At 37.9% G+C, this 14057-nt stretch overlaps 4 protein-coding genes and 1 long non-coding RNA gene across 7 annotated transcripts; 3 read left to right on the top strand and 2 right to left on the bottom strand.

Annotated features, from left to right (window-relative positions):
- Window positions 1-1644: 1644 nt before the first annotated feature.
- On the bottom strand, window positions 1645-7836 carry LOC104800851 (GTP-binding protein TypA/BipA homolog). Its single transcript, XM_010523807.1, has 17 exons — window positions 7396-7836; window positions 6867-6941; window positions 6269-6419; window positions 6083-6151; window positions 5817-5989; window positions 5112-5249; window positions 4897-5022; window positions 4653-4751; window positions 3992-4112; window positions 3804-3867; window positions 3120-3373; window positions 2850-2899; window positions 2567-2653; window positions 2353-2403; window positions 2158-2241; window positions 2023-2073; window positions 1645-1946 (listed from the first exon to the last, which is right to left on the bottom strand). Exons 1-17 carry the CDS (start codon window positions 7744-7746, stop codon window positions 1863-1865), a joined length of 2028 nt encoding a protein of 675 aa, XP_010522109.1. The 5' UTR covers window positions 7747-7836; the 3' UTR covers window positions 1645-1862.
- A 442-nt stretch (window positions 7837-8278) lies between these two features.
- LOC104800853 (LOB domain-containing protein 2) lies at window positions 8279-9831 on the top strand. 3 transcript variants are annotated; one of them, XM_010523808.1, is made up of 3 exons: window positions 8279-8351; window positions 8848-9546; window positions 9763-9831. In XM_010523808.1, the coding sequence occupies exon 2, from the start codon at window positions 8868-8870 to the stop codon at window positions 9531-9533; it is 666 nt and encodes a 221-aa protein (XP_010522110.1). In that variant the 5' UTR covers window positions 8279-8351; window positions 8848-8867; the 3' UTR covers window positions 9534-9546; window positions 9763-9831. The 3 variants fall into 3 exon arrangements, with proteins under 3 accessions (XP_010522110.1, XP_019056629.1, XP_019056628.1); XM_019201083.1 differs by having other exon boundaries at window positions 8336-8355; XM_019201084.1 differs by lacking the exon at window positions 9763-9831 and having other exon boundaries at window positions 8848-9623.
- A 660-nt stretch (window positions 9832-10491) lies between these two features.
- Window positions 10492-12493, top strand: LOC104800856 (pentatricopeptide repeat-containing protein At1g06270). Its single transcript, XM_010523811.2, has 2 exons — window positions 10492-12015; window positions 12403-12493. The coding sequence occupies exon 1, from the start codon at window positions 10506-10508 to the stop codon at window positions 11520-11522; it is 1017 nt and encodes a 338-aa protein (XP_010522113.1). The 5' UTR covers window positions 10492-10505; the 3' UTR covers window positions 11523-12015; window positions 12403-12493.
- Window positions 12217-13756, bottom strand: LOC104800855 (ervatamin-B). The gene is made up of 2 exons (XM_010523809.2): window positions 13271-13756; window positions 12217-13069 (listed from the first exon to the last, which is right to left on the bottom strand). Exons 1-2 carry the CDS (start codon window positions 13716-13718, stop codon window positions 12483-12485), a joined length of 1035 nt encoding a protein of 344 aa, XP_010522111.1. The 5' UTR covers window positions 13719-13756; the 3' UTR covers window positions 12217-12482.
- LOC104800854 lies at window positions 13599-14037 on the top strand. Its single transcript, XR_769817.1, has 2 exons — window positions 13599-13691; window positions 13788-14037. It is a non-coding gene; the product is annotated as an uncharacterized LOC104800854 (long non-coding RNA).
- The last annotated feature ends 20 nt before the right edge of the window (window positions 14038-14057 follow it).

Consider the following 14057-nt stretch of genomic DNA (forward strand, 5'->3'; position numbering starts at 1 on the left):
CACTCTTTCATCATAAGCTCATCATAATAGATTTTATGGGATCATATAAAAACAAATTAGGATGATAAAAACAATAAAAATAAATTTAATAAAATACAGTTCTAACTAAATAAAAAGATCTAAACAAATGAGGCTACAACTTATATATATAAATTAGAAGTGTCATATAAATATATAAATTTTTTATAAATATTGTTAGGATCTGATAAATAGTTTTCTATTGATGTTTAAATTAAATCCATGGATCCTAAATAAATCCAAAATTTGAAATGTCAAATTTTTATATGGGTTAGTTAACCAATATTATTGTGATAAAATGTATATAATATCAAATATGATATAATATTAGTTTTTAGTTTTTTTAGTATAAAGATAACACAATCTTAGTTTATAAAAAAAATAATACATTGATTTAGAATATAATGTGATAAATGAAGTGTTCTATGATTAATATTGTATTTCATTAGTTTGGTTACTTTAAATAGTTATCTATAAAATTTGAATATTGATACGATTATACATATTTAATATTATACCAATGTTTTAGTATGAAGTGTTATTGATCTAAATATATTACTATTAGATTCCTAATAACAACAAAATTTATATTATTTGTTAAAACTTTAGTTATCACATTATATATCTATAGACTGTAGTAAAATTCTTTAGGTAACTCTTTCATCGAGTTGTAAAATTTCTAAAAACATTGTTTTGAATTATAAATTTCAATATTTGATTTTTCATTATAATATACAAAAATACAAACATAGAAACTATTCATAATCCCTTTTTGAAAAAAAAAATACCATAATGTTATCTTGATATTTTTAAAAAATATTTATCATTTGATTCAAAGATATGAATTATAAATTCAAACAAAATATAATATATTTTATTTTATAATTATAATAAAATTTTAAAAATCATATATATTTATAGTCCACGCTATGTATGCGGGTTATTAGTTAATAATAATAATAATAATAATAATAATAATAATAATGTTAGAAGTTTGTGTTAGCTTATCCGAGATTATATCCTATGGTCTGAACTGAACATTTTCCACGAGAAATTATTTGAATTTGGATCGTCATACTAATGAAATAAACACGTCTCTTTACATCCAACCAGATATTTAATTTACTTTTTTTATAATAATATTCAAATTCAACATTTTACGAGTTGGCTAGGATAACATGGCCCACAAGCGTTAAGCTGATTCGGATCAGCATCATCTCGTTTCTCGGGAAACACAAAACTGATAATATCTTCTAGAGTTTCGCAACTCGACAGCAGGGGTGTCAATTTGGACCACACCTAAATCCTATCTGATCCGGTCTGAAAATTCGCAAGTTTCGAACCTAAATTTCTCGGCCCGAAAAAATTAAATTTTCAGACCGAACTCAAATCTGTTTCGGATTCGAGTCGGACTGATCCGAAAGCCGATATTTAAAAATAAATAAAAACAAATAAGATTTATAAAAAGATTTATGTGGATCGATCCGAACTGAATCTGGTATATATAGGACCAGATTTCGAACTTAACTGCATAGACCCGAAAAAAAAATCGGATCGACTTGAATCCAAACCCAAAACCTTCGGACCGAATACAGACTCGGACCGAATTCTATAACAACAAAAAAATAACCAACAAAAATAAATTATTATACAAACATGATGTATCTGATTATTGTTAACATATAATTGAAGTTATGAATCGAGTCACCTCATAACATCGATTGGTGCCTTTTTTGTGTAATAATAAATAAAGATTGCTGACCACGCACGGCAGCCAAAAAATCCAGAACCGAACCGGTTTAACAAAATCAAAATTGGAAACGGAACCGGTTAAGGAGGACGGTTTACTCCTTTTGACGCTTGCTCAGGGATTTACGCTTGTTCACGTCCAGACATCTCTTCCTCATCCGGATCGCCTTTGGTGTGACCTGAAACCAACAAATACAAAAAGCCCATTGAACCATTGACACATTCCACAAAACTGCTTAAACACGGCAAAAATACCTCAATGAGTTCATCAGAGGCGACATATCCAATGGCTTCCTCGAGTGTCAGCTGAGATTGTAAAGATTCGACATGTCAGTTACCGACATTGAAACAGGACAAGAACCGAAGAGAGCGGAGTGGGGGTGACCGTACAAGGCGGGGTGGAGATAGCTTCACGTTATCGTCCTTGCAAGCAGCTCGAACATTCGTGAGTTCTTTGGTCCTAACCGGGTTAACCTGCACGAAAAGGCGAGTTTAAAAACAAAAACCTCGAGATTAGCTGTCTTGTCAAGTGATGGGTTTTTTCAGAACGAATGTATGGGATGAAGAACTGAGGTTCCAACTTACGTCGAGATCAGAATCCCGGGAGTGTTCACCGATGATCATTCCATCATACGTCTGTCATGGGAAAAAAACATAAAGATCAACAGTGGTTTATAAATGCAAAAACCCATATCATGTTTTGTCAGTTTTGTTCGGTAATGATCATGCATTATGAAGGCGTACAATGCCAGTTCATTGTTCAGATAGGTATATATCTAAGCAAGAAGAAGGGAATCACCTCCATTCCCGGATTGACAAAGAGAGTTCCCCGAGCTTCTAAACTCATCAGTGCATGAGCTGTGATGGTACCATACCCCATTGAAACCTGTTTGATCAAGCAAAAAATAAAATGCGATTACAACTAAGATCTAATCTGCAGCTAAAAAAAATCTGAAGGGGCAAGGATCATGGATAATCGGCCCAATAGTAGAAAGCCTCACTTAAACATGAGCTGGCCTGTTACAGATATAATACAAAGCATGACAGCTAATTCAAAAGAGATATACGAAAGGTTGACATACCAATACTCCTTTCCGGACATTGCCAAGCTGACCTCTGTACTTTTCATAAGCTGCAAGTGCAAAATATAGGGCAATATCAGCTGAAGAACACGTACGAAGATGAAACTTTAACTGATACTTGCAAACCAACAAGGTTTAGGTACGATAATGTTCTTAACGAAATGCAACAGCCCATTCATATGAACTCAAATGATCTGATGATTTAGAAAGAAGAATTTACTGAGAGACATAAGAGGAAGGGCAGAAACCGTTAGTAGTAAAGATGCATACTTAGAAAAGCCCGATGCATAAATCCAGTTCCACGGGTGTCGCTGCTGAACACACTCCTGTACCCAACCAAACCTCTTGAAGGACATGTTAATGACAGTCTTGTCCTACCATCATTTCCAGGTACAGGACCCATATCTACGACCTCCCCCCGCCTATGGGACAGAGCTTCCATCACTAGTCCCACGTGCTCTTCATTAACCTCAATAGTCACTTCTTCTATTGGTTCAAGCCTTTGTCCATTTTCACTTTTATACCTGATTCAGACAGGGGAGGAATTAGCAATGAGGGGAAAAAAAACTTGATAGCTTTCTTAGTCTAAAAAGCAACTCCAAATGGACTAAACATACATTTGCCAATGTACCTGAGTGGGTCAAGTAATTTAAAACCCAATTGCATGCATAAAAAGGTGAAGATAAAAATTCAGAATGTAAAACAAAAGGGGACTTAGGTGAACAAAAAACAGAACTTGGTATAAATAATTTCTTCAGAAACCCGCAGAAAAAAAAACAAAACAATAATATTAGCCACAATTCGATGTTGACACTTCTGATTGCTAAAAGTAAATTGCATTAGAAATGCAGCATTAGCTTCCACAATTTGAGCCAATTTTAATCGTGTAGGCAATATAGTATATGAAGCAACTTCTCTAACAACAAAAGAAAAAGATGGATATGTTAAACTCACATGACTTTAGGTGGCGAGACAGAGAGTTCAAAACCTTCCCGTCTCATGTTCTCTATCAAGATACCTGTTTGACACAACAAAAAGTAATTCACCAAGCCAAGATAGAGACATACTCCACAAAATTTATGCAGGTACATGATTTATGACATGTAATATTATTTTTCAATAGCTGCAGGAAAAGCACAAACCAAGTTGAAGTTCTCCTCTCCCTTGAACTTCAAATGACTCTGACATGCCTGGAATCACGTTTATTGCGAGATTTGTTTCTGCTTCTGCCAGTAAGCGATCACCAATTTTCCCTCCAGTTAACTGCAAGTATATTAGAATACCCTCTCAATTTGAGCCACACGAAAATAGTCACAGCAAAATATTCTTGATGTTTATACAGTGAACAAACCGGAGCTCAGCTTACTAGCATATTGTTGTGAAGAAAGACTGGAAAACCCAGAAAATGTCTCTATTACTGATTATAAAGGAAAGCAGCACACAGATTGAGGATTTTATCAATGGAATTCCTCCCACTCCCCCTTACCCAAAAAACTAGCCTAAACCTCAATTTCCCTCTTCACATACTACATAACAAAGAGACCAACAAACTGTAGTTAACTAAATGTAAGCGTATAGCTAAACTTTAGTTACTTTATTCTACTTAGTATGAGTAATAAAACATTTTGGGTTTCAATTTCATTAATTCTATCACATACATAAGTGAATCCCGACCCGATGACAGAAGGAGCAACTCGAAGACAATTTCGAGGTTTCTCCAAGTTTTTGTGTGGAAGTAAACTTGTTAGAAGAATAGTTATCACCCAGTGGCCAGTGTTACTAAAGGAGCAAATACAAACATACGTGAGTGCCATCTCGACCAGCCAGAGGAGAATCATTGACACCAAAAGTCATGGAAATGGTTGGTGGATCCAACTCAACCGTGGGAAGTGCAGCCATGACCTGACAGATAAAAAAGAATCAGACATACCATTCAAGTTGATTGCATTATAAATTAGGAACAATAGAATTTATGTTATGCTAAAATACAGAATGCATTAAATATGCTCTAAAAATCACAAATGGATATAGTCATTTCTGGAAATACCTCTGTATTTGCCACAGTATGACCTATTGACGGAGCTCCCAAACCAGCTATACAAATTATATCACCAGCTCCTGCAGCATCTATCGAGACAATTGTTGTTCCTTTCTTTTTCATTAGCTTTACAACCTATACAAGAGATGATTGAATCTGCTAAGACGAGACATTGTGAATGATAAGGCTCGGAACAAGTACCAAGCACCATGTTGTGGACGAACCTTTCCTTCTTCTATTTTCTCAGAGCTGGAATCTTTATTCCGCAGCCCATGGACTCTGTCACCAACACGAATAACTCCAGAATCTATTCTTCCAGTCAATATTCGTCCAAGATAGAAATCTTTCTCCATCATTGAAACCTGCAAATCGCTACCAGTAATGCTTGAAAAACCGCTTTGTCAAAGGAAAGACTGAACAGGACAAGCTTTGCAATCGTGCCACATAAGATACAAGTAACAGCAATGAAACAAGTGAAATGGGATGATTAAAGTTCCTGATACCTAAATATATTAGAACGCCACCATCTTTACCTCTCAAGATATACACTTTTAAAAAGGAATCACTTGAATAAGACAACTAACGTTATCCTTAATAAAAAAAAAATAGATGGATGCAGTTAAACTCAGTGAACGATTTCACATCCTCAGCACATATACACACACACATATATATATATATATATATATATATATATGGAGAGAACTGTGTTAGAAGTCGATTTTACGGTCCATATCAGAAGGAATGCCAAATAGAAATCATGTGAACTAGTGTGTTAGTCTCTCCCATCCATGTGTTATGCTTATGCAACATGAGTGACAATCAGATACCTCAACAAAGGGAAAATTACAAATCGGAAGTAACTTGCATAGACAATTTTGGACACACGAACACAGGATTTCAAATATCCAACGGAAGTTTTTGCTTACCAGCATCTGGAAAGGCTCATCAAGGCTTGCATTTGGTGGCGGAACATGCCTTATTACGGCATCAAGCAACTCTGACATGTTCCTAGCATCTGCTGGAGGATCTTTGGTGAAGGTTGAAGATGCCCACCCTTCTTTTGCAGAAGCATAAAGTACAGGAAACTCTAGTTGCTCCTCTAAATGCAGGAAAGGAATGATTATTATGTGTTAAAACTTTCATAAAATTTAACTAGAATAACTATACGTAGCAATTTGATATATTTCTTTACCTGTGGCACCCAGATTTGCAAAAAGATCAAATACCAAACCCTCCACTTCATCACACCTCTCTTCAGAAACTGCCAAAAGATAATGGCAAAGAAAGAATTCCACATCAAACAAATATCAAAAGTAAATTAATATAAAAGAGAAGACAAACACGTTTTCCGAAAGAGGGAAGAGAATACAATTCATACCTGAAGGTCGATCTACCTTGTTCAACAGAAGAATAGGCCGCAGCCCATACTTCAAGGCCTTGGCAAGAACAAATTTTGTTTGCGCAAGCGGACCTTCGCCGGCATCAACAACTAATATAGCTCCCTCAACCATGCCTACAACTCGTTCAACCTATAATCCAAGTATAATAGAGATATTAGCTATATTCAATATTTCAATGGCTAGATATTTATGGAACTTGGAGAACTGAAACTAAGAGTCAGGACACCCAAAATCACTCAAAAGTGGCATATTCTCCATGTTCTCATGTAGGCCAAAACCCTTTTCTTTCAACATGGAGCTTCCCATCTTGGAAATCGGATCGACACACTGAATCTACTAGGTTAGATCATGATACATGAGGATGTCAGGAAGCTATATCTCATTGTTCCAATGAAAGCCAATAACTTTTTCAAGCATTATCAACACTTATGTAAGAAAAGCATGATTCTTGAGAATCTCCTTTAGCTTAACCACAAATTAAATTTGATAAGCGACTATGCTAGAATAAATCGGATAAAAATGTTGAATTGATCATACACAAACACAAAGCAAACTCGCTTCAGATCAGGCTCATACCTCACCACCAAAATCTGCGTGACCTGGCGTGTCTACCATGTTCAGTTCGTTGTCCTTCCACGGTACGGATGTCACCTGTCAGAAAACATATTAGACAAACTTCAAACACCATGCTGCGACGTAACACTGAACAAGAAACGGTCCCAACTGAGCATTGAAAGAATCCACCGCCAATGGGTCATAATTGAGCAAAACGAAAATTGGTCTTTAATCAGTTATCTCACGATGGGTCCAAAAACCTTTAGGAAAGAAACAGTCTACTAATATAGAACCAAGACTTGCCCTGAGACAGAGATTAATCTGTTTCAAATTGAACAAAAAAAATTTCCAAAATTGCTTAAAATGTTCCATGCATATCGTTTTCACGGTATAGATTCGATTCATATCCACATTTCCGCAGAATCGAATTCATTCGACTTCGATTTGAGGGGGCCAACAACTTTGCTTCCGAAGTAAACCTCCAAACCGACTCTGCCACAGACATTTCCCCAGCATCCAAACAGGCTGATTTTCCATGAAAACGCAATACCTTAGAGGCAATAGTGATCCCTCGCTCGCGTTCGAGACTGATGGAATCCATGGCGCGCTCGTGGGGGATATCGGCGCCACACTGTCGGAGAAGCCGGTCCATGAGCGTCGTCTTCCCGTGATCGACATGAGCTATAACGGCCACGTTCCTCAGCCGACTAGGGTCTAGCGAGCTCGCCTCCGCGCCGGCGGTTGCGGCAGTGGCGGTTGCGGCGGAGAAGGCGCGTGAGAGGAAACCGGCGGCGCGTGGGGAGGAGAAACAAGGATTGAGCTTGGCATATGGAGATGGTCGAGAGGAGAAGGACCTTCGTGTCGTGGTTGACCAGAGGGTTCGAAGCAGAGGACCCACCATCTCTGCAGAGCGATGCCGCAGAGAGAGAGAGGGAGAGGGATAGGGTTTTACAAGATCTACCGAGGAAGGGGAACTGGGAAAGGGTTTTGGATCCCTGTTTTGAGTTTGAAGTTCGTTTTGAAATTGCAGACTTAGGGTACAAACTTTTAAGAATTTATGTTACTTCGATAATATTTTAATTTGGGTCAATTACCTCCCACGAAATTCATTCCCCGATCTTTTTTTTTTTTGGGGGGCAAACCAAAATAAACATATTTGAGAAAAATCTTAATGACCGAGACAAAAAAAAAAACATTTATATAAAAGTCACAGAAATATAAATGTATTTTTTTATTTTTGGTGTTATTTATGATTTATTCACATTTTGATTATTATTTATTTATCCATTTGTGAATTAATTATAATTAAATCCATGCTCTTGTCAATGGATAACCTAAAACTCGATCAACCCATCATCCAAACAACTTGGTTCTTTCAAAGATTTAAACAGTCTTTTCGTGCTCATTACGCAGATCCAAATACCAATCTCATTTCTTCTTTTTCTTTTTATAAGGCTTCCTTCTTTACCAATTTCCATAGCTATAGGAAACAGAAACACACGAGAGGTTTGTACGTATATTCCTCCTTTCATATACGTTTCTATAAGCTGTCGTAATTGTTTTTTCATACTATATATATATATAATTTGTGATTTAAGAGAATTTGTTTTTTTATATGTTTGATTAAGTAAATATCGGAATATAAATGGTTTGTACATATGCATCACACATAAGCATACATATAAATATATATACGCATTATAGATAATAGTGGACCCATAAAATTTTATATCCGGGACAACAATAAATTTTGTAATGATAGATTTAATTTTTTTTTACAGAATGTTTAACAATTTTGTTTTGAATTTTTATAAAATTTGTAAAGAAAATATTTTTTAAAAAATAGAATAATAGGGGCCTGTGACCCCATTATTAAAGAATTGGATTCGCCCTTGGTTATATATTTGTACCCAGAAGTTTGTCTAAACGCAAAAATATTTAATTTCTTAAATTGTTTTAATTCATCGGTCCTTAAAAAAATTACAATTTTATTTATCCGTAGAGACACATCGACCCATATATATGATGCAAAGAGACTGTGAAACTGGTAACAACACGTCGACGCATCACCAAGCATGCGCTTCATGCAAGCACCAGAGGAAGAAATGCAACAGCGACTGCGTACTGGCGCCGTATTTCCCGTCGTACAAGACGAAAGAGTTCCAGGCCGTACACAGGGTGTTCGGCGTCAGCAACGTGCAGAAGATGGTACGGACGGTACGGGAGGAGGACCGCACGAAGCTGTCGGATTCGCTGACGTGGGAAGCCCTGTGGAGACAGAAAGATCCTGTCCTGGGCCTGTACGGAGAGTACAGAAGAATCCACGAGGAGCTTAAGCTCTACAAAGGCTTCATCCATCATCATCAGCAGCATCTCGTAAACTGGGATAACATCAGCATCGGTAATCATCACGTGTTTAGTGGTAACAATAACAACAGCAGCAAGACGGGATTAGTGGTTGATTACGCGAGTGGATCAGGAGGGTTTGGTCTTAATAACGGTAATAACGGAGTAATTAGCGATCATAACGGCGCCGGTGTTAATCGGGTGGAAAATAATGGCGGGTATTCTTCGAGGAACTTGCTCGGAGGATGGGACAAATTCAAGCAGCAGCAACAACAACAACAACAGTGTTATGCGGTCGTTAATGATTTCAAACAACGCTACCCTCTGTCTCATAAATTTTAATGTATCGAAAAAGGTATATTAATTAAATTAAATTTCAGTAATTGTGTGTTATTTCGATTTATTACTCTCCAAATGTAATCACACAAGACAACGGTCCAATATTACTTTTATATATATATATATATATATATAGTTTTACTCGACGTCATGTTAATTTTAGAGATATTTTTTTTTTTAATTTCTTTAGTGAAATATAATGATCGTATAATTTACATTGTCATAAGAACAGAATATTGTCAACGGAACTTCAAGAAGATTGTGTCGGGAAGATTACATTGAAGCAAAGCTTCTGTGTTTCATCGGTAAGTAAATCAGCTAGTTTTTTTAATAGAAATCTGATTCCTTTGTCGAATTAATTTCAAGGTCTGTCGACTTGCGAATTTTAAGGATCCGAATTTCGATTCCTTGTCGCGTGTGCTCTAGTTCTGTCCTCATATAGCAGACCACATGTTCGATGATATTCCCCTGCGAGTAAGATTTCGTTCTGCCCATCGATGATGATTCTTGCTGGGTTTTGCATGGATTGCTCTGAAACAAATCCAAGTATGAATTTTTCTGTTTCTATCTTTTGAATTTTTTAGTTTTTGATTGATTTTTCCAAGTTCTTCTGTGGGTAAACGATCCTGTGAAGGGAGGAATTATGCATTTATCTCTTCTCTCATGATTCATGATCATCGACCTTTTTATCCATATTCCGGATAAGAAGAGTACATTTTGATCGAGACTTCATTGTCGTTAGTGCCCATTAATCGTTTAACGGCTCTGCTGTTCTTGATACCTGTTGATGTCGTTGGGATTTTTTTTTGGGCCAAGTATGATTCTCTACCTATTTTGGCTAAGTATGATTCTATATGTGTGTGCTTTCTCTTCCTTTCCAGGCTTTGAAAACCAATACTTGAAGAGATGTTTTCAGAGGGGAGCTCAGTGATATATAAGTTATTATAGTCAGTCAGATCTTTAGAAGCAGGGAAGATGGCTATTCGCTTGGTGAATCTGGGAAAGTCGTTTGTTCGGGCTCGAGTTCCATTTGTCCGGTTGATGTCTTCCTTTGAAGCGCTCGAAGAAGCTATAAAAAATGCCGTCGAAACGAAGGACTATCTTCGTATCCCTGACCTTCTAGTCTCACTAAAAGAGCCACACTTGAACCCAAAGTTATTCTCATTTCTGTCTGCCTTCCCACCCCATCATAAAACCCGGGTCATAGATGAAATTCTTCAAAGTTTTATTACCATAAGACCCCATTCCCATACCAAGAGTGCCTACTCCGGCCTTCTTTCTTACTGCCTTCAGACTTCTGACCCATTTCCTTTGTCACTCGCAATCCTCCAACGCACTCTTCGATCGGGTTGTCTTCCTGTTCCTCAAACTCATCTCCTTTTGTCCAATGCTTGGCTTGAACGGCGGCGTCAATCCCAATCTGTTGCAGAGATTCTAAATGAGATGAAATCAATTGGGTATAGTCCTGATACAGGCACATGTAATTTTTTAGTGTCGTCTCTCTGTGCAGTTGACCAGACAGATGAGGCGATTAACGTGGTCAAAGAAATGGGTGCAGCTAGTTGTATTCCTGATGCAGAAAGCTATGGCGCCGTGATAAGTTCGATGTGTTTGGCTAGAAAGACTAAACATGTGGTGGGGATGATTAAACAGATGGTGAGCAAAGCTGGAATTTCTCCACGGCAAGGTATGCTTTCGAAAGTAGCAGCGGCTTTGAGAGCAAACAGGGAGATACGGAAAGCTGTTGATATGATTGATTTCGTAGAAAGTCAAGGTTACCCTGTAGAGTTTGAGGCATATGAGGCTGTGGTTGAGGGTTGCTTAGAGTGTAAGGAGTACATTTTGGCAGGGAAGGCAGTGATAAAGATGACAGAGAGGGGGTTCATACCATATATCAGAGTGAGGCAGAAAGTGGTCGAGGGTCTGAATAGTATTGGGGAATGGAAGCTTGCTTGTACGGTGAGGCAAAGGCTTGCAGAGCTGAGGACTTAGCTATGTTCAAGAGTAGCAATGGCATTTTAAGTTCCTAGAAGAAACTTCGAGTCAAGAATTTGAGGAAAGTATGGGGATTACTCCCCCCATTACTCTACATTGATGAATAATCTTCGATGCTTCGTTTAAAAGGGTTCTGCTTTCTGGCATTCCTTACCCTTTTGTGTTTGTGTCTTTAAAATACATCCAAGCCTTGAAAAAGCTGTTGAGGAGTCTTTGGATTGCCATTGTTAAGTATATTTAACGGGAAACAGAGTGATGGAAACTATGGATATTTTCTTCATCGCGTATGTAAAGAGAGCCATCGAACCTTTGGGCAGTTTGAAAAGTATTGATAAATGGGAGCTTGTAATGAAAGTAGAATTCATCATCCGAAGCTAATTTATCTGAAATTTCCGTTTTTGATTGGTCTCAAGGTTCAGTTGGTTCTGCTTGGCAAAATCCTAGCCTGAATTCTGACCAGATCAATTTATCCGTAGAGTGTTACCATCTGGTAAGTTCTCTGGAAACTGAGCTCTATAGATCTGTGGACGACTTACCCTTTTGTCATTTGAAATTACTGTTTTCATCACGAGAATTAGCGTTTTTTGTGTTACAAAAATCATTCTTATTCCCTTGATTATGCTGTCATTAGACCTGCTGTAAAACCTAATGGAATAAGAATGAGCAGGTTATGACATCAAAAGCAATTAGGAAAAGGTATCAGTCATCTCAAGTAAATGAACCTCACGTACTTCACTGGAGCTGTGAAGTGTAATCAGACAACATACATTGTTCTCTTTTATATTAATCATATCCTTGTTTATCCTTTAAGAGTACCTTTTTTCTTATTCTATAGTAATTATTTATTGAATCACATTACTTAGCTGCATTGTTGCAGGATTGCTTATTCTGAGAGAGAGATCTCAGTTATCTGTTTCTTTCACCATGACAAGATGCTAAAGCTTCCACCAAAGCTGCTCACTTTATGGGATAGCTTGCCATCATCGCAATCCCGCACATTCCTTTGGTTCCCTTAACGTTACGTGCCATCCTTATGTATCCTTTTTCACCCCAGCCAGTTCCCCATGAATTCTTTACGATCCAATACTTCTTCTTGCTTTCTTCTCCATACCCAACAACGGTCACTCCATGGTTGAGCTGTGTCCCGCAATAACTATTGAAAACGCCAGAAGAGTATAGCTGGAATGCATATCCACCTGCATCTATGCCCACTGATATTGGTTGGCTGGCGGCTGCAGCTTGTAGGCTCTTTTCATTGGTGCGTACTTTGCCGTACCCAGATATCGTAACAGCGTGATTTTTAGCTTTTGATTTGTCACAGGTGTTGTCTCTGGCTTTATATGGGTAATTAGACTCGGTGGTGATTCCACCATTGCTTTTGATGAAAGCAAATGCTGTTTCCATTAATCCGCCGTTACAGCCTTGGTTGTCTTTCCCGGTATCACAATCAATCAGCTCTTGTTCTGACAGGGAAATCAACTTCCCTGTCTTGATCTTGTTGATGCCTTCAACAGCTGCAATTGCAGAGAATGCCCAGCAACCTCCTGTACCAAAAAAAAGGGTGCAAACAGAGAATCAGATCCCTGGCATTTTGCCTTTGTCCGCGCAGAAGATCTTAATGTCCGAATGGAGGAATCTGCTGTAAGGTAAGTTGATTTTACTTTACATAGAACCAAGTGTTGAACTATGCTTTCTTATAAGATTTGATATTGAAAAAAGATTATACTAAGGGAAAAAGTTCATACCGCATTGTCCTTGATCCTTGACAGGAGTCACAGCACCTTTCTGTCTCCAGTCCACAGCCACAGGCCCATCACCCCGCTCGCATGGTGCATCGTGGCGGTGGTTCTCGGGGATCTCAGAGGGCAAGAATGACTTGCTAAACCCCAAATGCTTTGCCTTGAACTCATCATTTGTCATGTCTGCAAACTTGTTATCAGTCAAGTTAAAAGGCAAGTCGAGTGAGTTGATGAAGTCGATGAACTGGACATTTGATTGGTATATCCCGAAACGCAGCAGCCACTCGTCCTTTGACCCGTAAACCTTCCTGTGCTGTTTAAGCCAAGTCTCATACCGTTGCATCATGATCGGGTCATCGTACGCAGAGGAAACCCTTGAAGATGCCCGAGAAGCTACCGAGAGAAGGCAGATCACAACAAATATCAGGTCAGCATTTCTCAGTGAATTCAGCATTTTCTCTCTCAAAGTTTGCAGATTTAGGAAGGTTTCGTTATAAAGTTTGAAACTTGGTTTAACATATAGCTGCAGAGCTCTGCCGCTGCTTTCATGGTCACGGGTTTTGCATTTTTGTATCGCAAAGTTTCAACGGGGCAAGCATCTCTCTTTAGCTTCGTTTCAACAATATATGCAATACGTAGTTTTGTACATTGTTATATTATAAGGATAACCGCAAGAATTGCGTATAATTCGTATGGTTTTGTCTTAACCGCAATTTGGACCGACTTTGATATTCCAAGTTTGGATCTGATTCAAGGAGTAAGAAGCTTTGGTATGTCTTAAGAGTTGGTTCAC

The sequence above is a fragment of the Tarenaya hassleriana genome, unplaced genomic scaffold (assembly GCF_000463585.1).
Source record: "Tarenaya hassleriana unplaced genomic scaffold, ASM46358v1 Cleome7, whole genome shotgun sequence".
Lineage (NCBI taxonomy): Eukaryota > Viridiplantae > Streptophyta > Magnoliopsida > Brassicales > Cleomaceae > Tarenaya > Tarenaya hassleriana.

Bases quoted from the DNA above. Each gene is read 5' to 3' on its own strand.
- LOC104800856 (XM_010523811.2), top strand. From the start codon at position 10,506: ATGGCTATTCGCTTGGTGAATCTGGGAAAGTCGTTTGTTCGGGCTCGA.
- LOC104800853 (XM_010523808.1), top strand. From the start codon at position 8,868: ATGATGCAAAGAGACTGTGAAACTGGTAACAACACGTCGACGCATCAC.
- LOC104800851 (XM_010523807.1), bottom strand. From the start codon at position 7,746: ATGGTGGGTCCTCTGCTTCGAACCCTCTGGTCAACCACGACACGAAGG. The intron at 4,752-4,896 runs GTATTTCCAGAA...TTTATCTGTCAG, and splicing joins ATACTGTGGCAAATACAGAG to GTCATGGCTGCACTTCCCAC. The intron at 2,074-2,157 runs GTACGGTCACCC...TTACAATCTCAG, and splicing joins AGCTATCTCCACCCCGCCTT to CTGACACTCGAGGAAGCCAT.
- LOC104800855 (XM_010523809.2), bottom strand. From the start codon at position 13,718: ATGCTGAATTCACTGAGAAATGCTGACCTGATATTTGTTGTGATCTGC. The intron at 13,070-13,270 runs GTATGAACTTTT...TTTTTGGTACAG, and splicing joins CAAGGATCAAGGACAATGCG to GAGGTTGCTGGGCATTCTCT.